At 42.2% G+C, this 13244-nt stretch overlaps 1 protein-coding gene across 2 annotated transcripts in view; it reads left to right on the forward strand.

Annotated features, from left to right (window-relative positions):
• The window catches only part of LOC121378522 (sorting nexin-14-like), a 77511-nt gene that overhangs the window by 38419 nt on the left and 25848 nt on the right, over window positions 1-13244 (forward strand). The window contains exons 17-19 of one of the 2 annotated variants that reach the window (XM_041506729.1): window positions 3963-4021; window positions 4586-4621; window positions 10203-10273. In XM_041506729.1, the coding sequence (XP_041362663.1) occupies window positions 3963-4021; window positions 4586-4621; window positions 10203-10273 (166 nt within the window). The remainder of the gene's footprint in view (window positions 1-3962; window positions 4022-4585; window positions 4622-10202; window positions 10274-13244) is intronic. The other variant, XM_041506730.1, reaches the window with a different exon arrangement.

Consider the following 13244-nt stretch of genomic DNA (forward strand, 5'->3'; position numbering starts at 1 on the left):
GTCTTCCTAGAATTTACAGATTGGCACGTCCTGTCGATGGCTTCAGTTCAGCGTACATGTACATGGCGATGCCAGAGGATATGCCTTGTTCTAGCCGTCGACCTTATATCTTCCGTGACGTCGATGTGCACTACGATTGCACACTATCGTCAACCGACTTGCCTGAAGCGATCCATTCTCGACTTTCAGCACAAGCCGGTAATCTTGGCAGACCTGTGGTCTACATACGGCTCTTTGCCGTGAAGGGGTTCGACGTTACAAGCGTTGCGGGTTGGTGATGAAGACAGTCTACTGGTCCGGTCACTTGTGTTGAGATCCCGTGCACCGATGTTCGAGGAAGGTTCAGCGACATTCGGCAGATCGTTCTCTATATCCGGTGGCGATGCAAGACAGTCGCTACTTCCGCTGGTTCCGGAAGTTATCCAGTTGCCATCGCGTGGTACGGGGATCATTGCGGCTTATCAACTCACTGACGTTCACTGTTGTTACCGCCAGAGTTCGTGACCGATGCTGTTTCGCACCGGGTGGTGTGACGACCGTGGATTTTAGCCGGTTGCTGTTTTGCGTTGCTTCACTTCCAGGTATATCGGGCATGTAGCGTAGCGAGTTGCTACGCTGTCTTGGCTCTTGCCTGTATCACGGGGTCGCTGTTTCCGATGTCTTGATTCCTGAATCACTCTATTACTGTTTCATGAAGTATCATTGCAAGAGTAATTTTGACGTTGGCGCAACATTTGACGCTTAGAGGTCGCGGTATCCAGTTTGTTTCTGAATCCATGCATTCAGTACAATAACGCTGATTTGCTGATCCGGTTACCAGTCGCCTTGCAGTCCAGTCCCTGTTGGTGGCTGTGGTTTCCAGATGAAGCCGATCTACACATCAACCTGTTGGAGATGTTGGCAGTTACGCCATCCTTCATTGGCGAGAGATGCCGTCAGGCGCTTCTCTCATGGTAGCCACAGACAATACCACCGCAGTGGCTTATATCAACCGTCGGGGCGGAACCCACTCCAGCAGTCTGCTGCAGTTGACTTATCGTCTCTACAAGCTGGTTGACGAGATTCCGTTGCAACTTCGGGCTCGCCATATTCCAGGGGTTTCCAATGTACTAGTCGACACACTGTCTCGGCCATTGTCTCCACATCCGACGGAATGGATGCTCCATCCCGAAGCGTTTCGATGGGTGTGCGACAGACTTTGCACACCAAACATCGATCCTTTCGCCACACGATTCAACCATCAGCTGAGGGTTTACGTGTCCCCGGTGCCGGATCCCGAAGCTCTGGATCTCGACGCATTGGCCATCAGCTGGGAACAGATGGACACATACGCTTTTCCTCCACCGATCCTCCTTCCAAGGGTGCTTCAGAGGTTTCAGCTGTACCATTGTCGCCTGTTACTCATTGCTCCGATGTGGCCATCCAGGATGTGGTATCCAGATCTAATACGTCTTGCCAATCCACATCCTTTATCGCTGCCAGACTGGGATCATCTGTTGCTGCATCCCACGTCAAGACTATACCATCCACATCCGCAGTTGTTCCAACTGCACGCGTGGACTGTATCTCCAAGAGTTTGAGGAAGAAAGGTTTTTCTTCACAGTCTACGGTGGCCATTTTGAAAGTGCACAGATCATCTACTACTGCGGCTTACAACGTCAGATGGCTTTGTCTTCACCGATGGTGTGTCCGGCAAAAAACTCAACCCTCAGACGATTCAAATACCTCGTCTTGCTGATTTTTTGCTGTATCTGCGGACCACTTTACAATTGAAGGGGTCTACCATCGCTGGGTACGTTTCGGTCATCGCTACTGTTCGTGATGTCACTACTGGAACGAAGTTATCGGGTATTCCTGAGATCCATAAGATGATCAAAGGGTTGCGCCTTGAAGATCAAGTACACCGGTTTCGGCCACCAAGATGGGACCTGAATCTGGTGTTACGAGCGTTATCGACCGCACCTTATAAGCCTATCGAATCCTCTTCCCTGCAAGACTTGACGCGGAAGACGGTGTTTTTACTCGGTTTTGCCACGGCTGCCCGTGTCTCAGAACTCCATGCTCTTGATGTAGACTTGGTACGTTTTCACCGAGATCGGCGTGCAATCAACTTGGGGTTACTCATGAACTTTGTTGCAAAGAATCAGTTACCAGACCAAGCGCCTCGTTCGTATGCTGTGCAGGCCCTCTCCTCTATCGTTGGTCCAGCGGATGTTGAGGACTTGGCGTTGTGCCCTGTTAGAGCCCTGCACCAGTACATCGAGAGGACCAGATCTTTTCGACAACATCGCAAAAGACTTTTCCTCTCCTGTAACCAGAGTCGGTTGAGGGATCTTACCAAGAACACGGTGGCCACCTGGATCCGGTCTTCTATCCTGACCGCCTATCAGAAGGAGGGTTTACCTGCTCTGTCTGCTTCTAATCCGCATGAACTCCGTGCCTTGGCTGCCACGATGTCCCTGCACTGCAACACACCCATTCAGCACATTATCACTGGTTGGTTCTGGGCTACGGACTCCATCTTCGCCAACTATTATCTGAGGGATGTCTCCACAGAAGACGTTGAGGGGTTCCATCATCTGGGTCCGGTTGTTGCTGCACAGACTCTGTTGAATACAAGCCGTCCTCGTCGCCGTTGATGTCTGTCTGATTCTGGGCTGCATACCGAGATGTCCATCGAATCGACAGATGAGGATTGCTTAGACTTTTGTTCTTTTGCACAGTTCACGTACTGGTGCCGGAACTTTTGTCTCGATAACCTTTACCCTGCACTGCATGTGGTTATTGGTTGTCATTATTGAACTAACAGATCTTTGGTGTACTAGACAGAAAACACTCGGGGGTCTTGTTTTGTTCAATGTTCTGACGGATGCACCTCATTAGGTTGTCGCTTGTTATTGAAAAACTATAACACTTCAATACGTGAGGGTTACCTAACACCTGCATCCCTGGTGGCTACGTCTTCCCACCCTGTCAGAACCAGCATGAGATGTGGCTTCCGCCTCCTGGTCCATGTGTTCTAGGAGCCGTACCTGCCACTGCTGACGGATGCCACCATTCTGGTTGTTGTTACTAACATCACCTGCATTGGTCTGTGATGGGCATCCCTAGGAGGAGAGCTTACCAAGGTTGGCCTTATTCTTCCACTAGTCAGCCTCTTTCCGGTTGGGGAGTTATCACAAGCATCTACGGATTTCGGCACCCATCACCATCTGTTGAATGCTGCACTTGTTTGAGGACAGGTAATGTCTATAGAAATGGAGAAAACTTGGAGTGTTTTCTCTTTTATAGATACATTACCTGTCCTCAAGATTCATCCCGCCCGGGCCTCCCCGCTTCCTGTTCTCCGTGCGATGCGCTCAGGGAAAAAGAAGGAAGTTACAGTCATGTGACCGGAACTAGAGAGCAGTATGCAGTAGAAGAATTTAGGCCATCCCATTGGCTGTTGGGATGTTCGGACCAGACCACTTGCGTGGGGGGGAGGTGCACTTGTTTGAGGACAGGTAATGTATCTATAAAAGAGAAAACACTCCAAGTTTTCTCCATTTTCACATTGAACATACTGTTAAAACAATTCTTTGTATGATATGTGGTATCATGTTGAACGAAACGGAATACATCACATTGAACATTGAACATACTGTTAAAACAGTTCTTTGTATGATATGTGGTATCATGTTGAACCAAACGGAATACATCACATTTTCACATTGAACATACTGTTAAAACAATTCTTTGTATGATATGTGGTATCATGTTGAACCAAACGGAATACATCACATTTTCACAATGAACTTTTCATACAACATAATTATGCTTTATATATTAGTGATATTATTTATGGGTCCACTGTGGAAATTTGTGCCAGTAAAACAGGTTTTACTACCTCAGATTTTGATTACCATCTGATTCATTCTTACAAATGTGTTGGTTTAGAAAGACTGTGTTTTCTTTATTCCTAGTATTATAAAATGGTGTGTGGAGACCGACCCTTGGGACTTCTTACTCGACAAACTTCAAAGTAAGTCTACTGTTTAGAAATTAATATAATTATATACGTCTTCATTCTTCTGTAAAGTGGGTTTGTTAATGGAAACTGTTGAATATTTTTATCTTGTTTCTGATATGCAATATTTAGTGACTGCATACGGGATATTGAGAAAACCCTAAAGTAATACTGTTTAATTCTTATCGAGTTCTAGTGGAAGTAGTTAAGTTTATTGAGAAAACCCTAAAGTAATACTGTTTAATTCTTATCGAGTTCTAGTGGAAGTAGTTAAGTTTTTAAGGACTTGACTATATTTAATTACTGAGATTACTTGTATTTGTTCTCGTTTCATTTAGTTGTAAGTTTTACATTAATTGACCCAATCTGAACTATAATGTTCGATGACAAGTGATACCTAATCATAATAAATGTTTTTCCATCTACACTGATATCCAATCACAATTATTGTTTCATATTAATGATACTCAATGTAAAGTGATATCCAGTCATAATTGAGGGGTTTTTTTTCATATGACTATTTATTAATAATGGCTGAAATGTTGTACTTAGTTTTGTTGAATATTTTGTTTTGTTCAGTAATGTGATCGCTGCAAGAACTATTCCAACAGTTAGGTATGAAGTATGTTTGTTGTGCATGTGTAACTGTGGTGTATTAATGGTATTATCCGTGTTGTGTACATCAGTTATACAGTGACAGAAGGAAACAACTCTTTAATACCTCACATTTGTTTTTAACCAACTCTGTAATGGTGTCAAGTTATTATTGCTCATCGCAATAAAAAACATTATATATTAACTTACAGAAACTTTGAGCTTCATAAAAGTAAAAGGGTTGATTTAATACATCAGATGTGATTTAATATATTCAACACAGTTACCATCAGGGTCAGATACGGTGAGGTGTGGCTAAAAAGGAGGCATTTGACTTTCAGTGTACATTCTGTGTAATTGCTGAAATATTAACATTCTTAAGTTTCATTGAATGTTTTTGTTTCGTTCAGTTTGTCTTGTTCCATTACTGCATTCATCACTTAACTGAAAATATCACAGGACAGATCGAAACAATTTTTATGGGTGTGGATGTGCAATTTAAAAGACCTTTTCTGAGCTGTTGATTCTCAGTAAATTGGTTATAAATCTTCATACATTTTGTTGTGTTAGGGTCCTTGTAATGTCTGAGCTGTGCTGACCCAGAAAGCCCACATCTGTATCTGCTGTGGGGTGTGCTGACCCAGAAAGCCCACCTCTGTATCTGCTGTGGGGTGTGCTCACCCAGAAAGCCCACATCCGTATCTGCTGTGGGGTGTGCTGACCCAGAAAGCCCACATCCGTATCTGTTGTGGGGTGTGCTGACCCAGAAAGCCCACCTCTGTATCTGCTATGGGGTGTGCTGACCCAGAAAGCCCACATCCGTATCTGCTGTGGGGTGTGCTGACCCAGAAAGCCCACCTCTGTATCTGCTGTGGGGTGTGCTGACCCAGAAAGCCCACCTCTGTATCTGCTGATGATGTGCTCACCCAGAAAGCCCTTCTCTGTATCTGCTGTGGGGTGTGCTCACCCAGAAAGACCCCCTCTGTATCTGCTGATGGTGTGCTCACCCATATAGTCCCCCTCTGTATCTGTTGATGGTGTGCTCACCCAGATAGCCCCCCTCTGTATCTGCTATGGGGTATGCTCACCCAGATAGTCTCCCTCTGTATCTGCTACAGGGTATGCTCACTCAGATAGTCTCCCTCTGTATCTGCTACAGGGTATGCTCACCCAGATAGTCCCCCTCTGTATCTGCTACAGGGTATGCTCACCCAGATAGTCCCCCATCTGTATCTGCTACGGGGTATGTTCACCCAGGTAGTCCCCCTCTGTATCTGCTGCAGGGTGTGCTCACCCAGAAAGCCCCCCTCTGTATCTGTTGTGGGTGTGCTCACCCAGATAGTCCCCCTCTATCTGCTGATGGTGTGCTCACCCAGATAGGCCCCCTCTGTATCTGCTGATGGTATGCTCACCCAGATAGTCCCCCTCTGTATCTGCTATGGGGTATGCTCACCCAGATAGTCCCCCTCTGTATCTGCTACGGGGTATGCTCACCCAGATAGTCCCCCTCTGTATCTGCTATGGGGTATGCTCACCCAGATAGTCCCTCCTCTGTATCTGCTGATGGTGTGCTCACCCAGATAGTCCCCCTCTGTATCTGCTGATGGTATGCTCACCCATATAGTCCCCCTCTGTATCTGCTGCAGGGTGTGCTCACCCAGAAAGCCCCCCTCTGTATCTGCTGCAGGGTGTGCTCACCCAGAAAGCCCCCCTCTGTATCTGCTGCAGGGTGTGCTCACGCAGAAAGTCCCCCTCTGTATTTGCTGCAAGTTACTAATGGTCCTGACATTAACACCAATAGTAGCCAACACCTGCTCATTGACATCTGTCAGAATGTGTAATGGAAATAGCCTATCTTAACAATGTGTGATCCTTTGCTTATAAATCTTTTAAAGTCAAGACTCAAGTCTTTAATAACATCTTGATACTTGTAACATTATGGCAACATCATACAACCTGATATTAAAGATTTGAGTCCTGACTAGAGTATTCTAAGATGCGTTCCGATGAATGTGTACCATAGTGACACCTAGAACACTGCAAACGTGGGACACTTGATACTCGTTCTGCATGCCATAGTTTAGAACACACGTTGTATTCACTCCACTTTCTTCACTTGATGTTGTTCAGTTAGAATTTTTTTATAATTAAAATTCTGTTACATTCATTACAACATAATGTCATCCCATTGGTCCAGACGTAGCAAGGGGAGTTTGTTCATTTCTCGATGAACGTAAAAATTGTCGTTAGGGAATGTCATATTTGAAGACGTCATTTTATATGGACACGTTGACTTATTGAGCATTATTGTTTATGGACCAAAAATAATTCAAAATAAAGTATGAAGTTTTAGTGTTATTATTAGCAAGTATAATTCAAATTTAATTATAAGTACAGGTATTGTCTGTTATTTCTTTTACGTTCATCAGGGTATGAACAAAAAAACTAAATCCATTTATGTGAGAAAGACTTCACCGATTCACACATTTTGAGTAAAGGAACCCTGATGAAGAAATAACAGACAATACTTAAATGACAAGAAAAATTAAAGTGCTGTACCAGATGTATGGTATATAGGGCTATATCAATCAACATATTATTTAATATGATTAGAAAATTTAAATTTTATTTTTTTTAAATTATATACCGATATATTTTCCATTTTAAAATGGTTCCCCTGAAAAACAGAACCAGCTGAATTCGTTTTGGTAATTTCCTTAAAATTTGATCCGTGATGTCACGAAGGGAACTCCTTTTGATAGTCAGCGCCATTGTTCATTGCTGCTTGTGTGTTTATTATGGTTAAACGGCGTGTTGTTGGCGGCTGTAGCAATACAAGAGCCAATAAATTTAGTCTTCACGCATTTCGTAGTAATTTTGCTGTGAGAAAGCTGTGTGTGAATTTGATTAAAACAACATGGAAAGACTGGACAGGAAGAAAATGCCGGAGACCGTTGCAACAGCACACACTTTAGTTTCGATTCGTCCGAACTGGCTTGTCGGATTAAGCGAGATATGGGAATACCATGTGTTATGGCTTTTAAAAAAGATTCCGTACCAACAATTTTTCTGCGACACAAAACAAATGACAACAAGCCGACGCTATTCACATTGAAACGACCTTGGGGTACATATCGTCAACGTCCCAAACTGCGTTATACTTCCAACTCCACCAGTTTGTTTTCTCATGCACGGTTCATGCAATCAACCAGATCAGATTTGTTGTCATTTGCATCTCGTTCATTTGTGAGGTTTTTCTTTACAGTTCAAGAACATTTTCATTAACAATAAAGTTCAGACAAGTAAGTATCTAAAGCCTTGTCCCGTCACATCCTACAACAATGGGGGTTTTGGGGTTTTTTTTTGTAAATATAAAAAATAAAAAAAAAATGAAATTATTCACACAAAAAACCCATCTTTATAGAGGGATGGGGCGGACTAAAAGTCGTCTTTGTTTATTTCATAAAATTACCGATATCGGGTCCACTTGACTCGTAGAATTCAAGAGTTATTTATAGTCTTTTCTACTACATCACAAGTACTAGAACATACAGTGTAGCAAAATAATTCGCACGAAAAGCTAAAGAGCAAAACAAGAATAAAGGTTGTAAATTAGTGGTAAGCCATCTCTCACGACCATTTTCATTGTCATCGACATCTGTCAGGCCAGTGGTTCTTCAGAAGATGTTCCAGGTTCAAACTGATACGGCATTATTTGTTTGTTGCACAAATATTAGTCCAGTCATCTACACTATTCATTATCAAAAGTAGAATCACATGATAATTGAGCTTGGCAGTCACTATCAGTCCCACTTTCGCTTGCGCTGGAAGTCATCTCATGGTAGGTTTCTGTGAAGCGAGTTCCCTTCCTGACGTCACGGCTATTTACAGGCAAATGTTTTTACCGAGAATTTTACTCGGTGGTTTCCGGCAGTGTTCTACGGGAGTGATGTTTTAATACTTTTATGGGGCATTTTCGTAAGTATTGATTTACATATCGGTGTAAAATATTATTGCAATGAATTAAGAAGGCATTTAATTTTAGTGTATGGTCTGGAAAAGCACTTTAAAAACTGTTTTCTCTGATTAGCTGTTAAATACTGAGCTTGATTGTGTGGGGGAAAACTATGTAACACTTATAATATTTTGAAACAATGTAACACTTATAATATTTTGAAACAATATAACACTTATAATACATTGACACTATGTAACACTATAAATACACAGAATCTACATGTATGTAACACATTTATAATAATAATAATAATATACTAAAACTATGTAGTACTATTATAATACACTGAAATGTGTAATTATTGTGACTTGATAAAAATAATTGATTACAATTAGAATTTCCTGATTATGATTACTATTCCAAGAAAATTTAAAGTAATCAATTATGATTGTAAATTCATCGTCAAGTAAACATGATTACATTTATGATAAATATGCACAAGTAGGAAAGTTATGTCACCAACATGAAATTGTTCACTTTATTTCTCAACCATACTAATTTCATTCATTAAAAGACTTAAAGGATAATTTTGGATTATTTATTCAATAATTTCAGAAGTTTATGATCGTATGACTATGTACACTGTATAATAATAAGACCAGGTGATACTGTTTAAGGCTGGTAGGTACTGGGTTCGCAGCCTAGTACCGGCTCCCACCCAGAGTGAGTTTTAAGACCACTGCACTGACTTCTCTCTCACTAACCACTAACAACTAACCTCAAACCGACTGTTCTTTACAGGTGGCCCAGATAGCTGAGGTGTGTGTGCCCAGGACAGCATGCTTGAACCTTTATTAGATATAAGCACGAAATAAGTTGGAATAAATTAATGAATATGAAAAATTATAATAATACAAAGCGTTTAATCTTTTCAATCTATGCAAATTTTATTTTTATAATACTTTTTCTTGACCGGAAGTGTCATGTAGTAGAAATGAATGCAAGACAACTTAAGAAATAAATTCAATAATTCTGATTTCCACAAATAAAATATGAAAACAACAAAGATGAAACATTGTTTTTGGAGGTGACAAACAGCTGTTGATAAATAAATAAGTAAAATAAATAATATAAATGCCATATAAATTGTCTTCATTTTATGTGGGACAGATACATTGTCCTATGATGAGTAATGTTGTTGTTTTTTAGGTATTTGACAGGATAATTTTTAATAATGTAATAATTGTATTTACTTGTACATGTTTGTATAATAAAAAAATTTAAGAAAGCTAAATCAATTTGCTTTTATTATTACAATTTATTGGTATTTAAGAATATTTATTTGCTCGACACATAAGATAAATACATTGTACTAATACATGAGGGAGCATCAACAACATTAAAATATCATGTCTCATTTAGTATTTGGCTTTTTATTTATATGCATCAATTTTGTATTTTGATAAATTTATAAACAGTGTTCCTCATTTGTTGTAGAAATGTTATTCTTGTTTTGGAGATCTATTAATCAGTTGCTGTTTCCTGTGTCATATTTTGATGTAATAATTTCTCTTTAACTAGCGACTTGGCTGGTTAAGTTTGTGTTTATCAAAGCACGTGTAATGTTGATATGTTACGTTTCAGACTGCCTAAAAAGAAAGAATTTGCTTTTTCCAACCTGGGAAGCAAACTGAGAGATGTTTTTAAGTCTACAGGTAATGAACTTGTATTTGTTCTTTTCTCTTTTCTCTTTTTTATCATTTTCTTTCCATTATCTTTTTCTACATGGATCAAAATGTGATATCATTAAAGATTCCTTTTCTTTCCTGGTAGTCATCGATGTGCTGGGTTGTCTTCGTTCTCTGCTGATCTGACCAATGGCACTAACTAATGACCACCGGTGGTACGTTACAGTTTGTTTTGTTTAACAACACCACTAGAGCTCATTGATTTATTAATCATCAGCTATTGGATGTCAGACATTTGGTAATTATGAAATATAGTCTTAGAGAGGAAACCAGCCACATTTTTCCATTACTAGCAAGGAACTTTTTGCATGCACTTTCTCATAGACAGGGCAGCACATACCACATCCTCTGAAATACCAGTTGTGATGCACTGGTTGGGACAGGGATTAACCGAATGGGTCCACTGAGGTGGTTCAGACCCAATACACAAGCTCTACTATGCTGGATCCTGCCCCACCGGTATTACAGCAGGTGGTTCAGACCTAATACACAAGCTCTACTATGCTGGATCCTGCCCCACCGGTATTACAGCAGGTGGTTCAGACCTAATACACAAGCTCTACTATGCTGGATCCTGCCCCACCGGTATTACAGCAGGTGGTTCAGACCTAATACACAAGCTCTACTATGCTGGATCCTGTCCCACCATTATTACAGCAGGTGGTTCAGACCTAATACACAAGCTCTACTATGCTGGATCCTGTCCCACCATTATTACAGCAGGTGGTTCAGACCTAATACACAAGCTCTACTATGCTGGATCCTGCCCCACCGGTATTACAGCAGGTGGTTCAGACCCAATACACAAGCTCTACTATGCTGGATCCTGCCCCACCGGTATTACAGCAGGTGGTTCAGACCCAATACACAAGCTCTACTATGCTGGATCCTGTCCCACCATTATTACAGCAGGTGGTTCAGACCCAATACACAAGCTCTACTATGCTGGATCCTGCCCCACCATTATTACAGCAGGTGGTTCAGACCCAATACACAAGCTCTACTATGCTGGATCCTGTCCCACCATTATTACAGCAGGTGGTTCAGACCCAATACACAAGCTCTACTATGCTGGATCCTGCCCCACCATTATTACAGCAGGTGGTTACAGACCCAAACACAATGCTCTACTATGCTGGATCCTGCCCTCACCGGTATTACAGCAGGTGGTTCAGACCCAATACACAAGCTCTACTATGCTGGATCCTGCCCCACCGGTATTACAGCAGGTGGTTCAGACCCAATACACAAGCTCTACTATGCTGGATCCTGTCCCACCATTATTACAGCAGGTGGTTCAGACCCAATACACAAGCTCTACTATGCTGGCCCCACCATTATTACAGCAGGTGGTTCAGACCCAATACACAAGCTCTACTCTGGATCCTGTCCCATGCAGGTGGTTCAGACCCAATACACAAGCTCTACTATGCTGGATCCTGCCCCGCACCGGTATTACAGCAGGTGGTCTAATACACAAGCTCTACTATGCTGGACCTGTCCCACCATTAGTACAGCATAACTGGTTCAGACCTAATACACATGCTCTACTATGCTGGATCCTGCCCCACCAGGTGGTTCAGACCTAATACACAAGCTCTACTATGCTGGATCCTGTCCCACCATTATTACAGCAGGTGGTTCAGACCTAATACACAAGCTCTACTATGCTGGATCCTGTCCCACCATTATTACAGCAGGTGGTTCAGACCTAATACACAAGCTCTACTATGCTGGATCCTGTCCCACCATTATTACAGCAGGTGGTTCAGACCTAATACACAAGCTCTACTATGCTGGATCCTGTCCCACCATTATTACAGCAGGTGGTTCAGACCTAATACACAAGCTCTACTATGCTGGATCCTGCCCCACCATTATTACAGCAGGTGGTTCAGACCTAATACACGAGCTCTACTATGCTGGATGCTGGATCCTGTCCCACCATTATTACAGCAGGTGGTTCAGACCCAATACACAAGTTCTACTATGCTGGATCCTGCCCCACCGGTATTACAGCAGGTGGTTCAGACCCAATACACAAGCTCTACTATGCTGGATCCTGTCCCACCATTATTACAGCAGGTGGTTCAGACCCAATACACAAGCTCTACTATGCTGGATCCTGCCCCACCATTATTACAGCAGGTGGTTCAGTCCCAATACACAAGCTCTACTATGCTGGATCCTGTCCCACCATTATTACAGCAGGTGGTTCAGACCCAATATACAAGCTCTACTATGCTGGATCCTGTCCCACCATTATTACAGCAGGTGGTTACAAACGAAACAAAATGTTTTATTTAATGACGCACTCAACACATTTTATTTACGGTTATATGGCATCGGACCCACTGTCAACACTTCATCGGCTACTGTTTTCGATTAGCAGCAAGGGATCTTTTATATGCACGGCCTCTGTGGCGTCGTGGTTAGGCTATCGGTCTACAGGCTGGTAGGTACTGGGTTCGGATCCCAGTCGAGGCATGGGATTTTTAATCCAGATACCGACTCCAAACCCTGAGTGAATGCTCCGCAAGGCTCAATGGGTAGGTGTAAACAACTTGCACCGACCAGTGATCCATAACTGGTTCAACAAAGGCCATGGTTTGTGCTATTCTGCCTGTGGGTAGCACAAATAAAAGATCCCTTGCTGCTAATCGAAAAGAGTAGCCCATGTAGTGGCGACAGCGGGTTTCCTCTCAAAATAGGTGTGCTCCTTAACCATATGTCTGACGCCATATAACCGTAAATAAAATGTGTTGAGTGCGTCGTTAAATAAAACATTTCTTTGTTTCTTTTATATGCACCATCCCATAGACAGGATAGCACATACCATGGCCTTTGATGTATCAGTTGTGGTGCACTGGCTGGAACGAGAAATAGCCCAATGGGACCACCGGCGGGAAGGTAGTTACAAGTGCTTCTTAACAATGCC

This window comes from Gigantopelta aegis, chromosome 8, assembly GCF_016097555.1.
Source record: "Gigantopelta aegis isolate Gae_Host chromosome 8, Gae_host_genome, whole genome shotgun sequence".
Classification (NCBI taxonomy): Eukaryota; Metazoa; Mollusca; class Gastropoda; order Neomphalida; family Peltospiridae; genus Gigantopelta; species Gigantopelta aegis.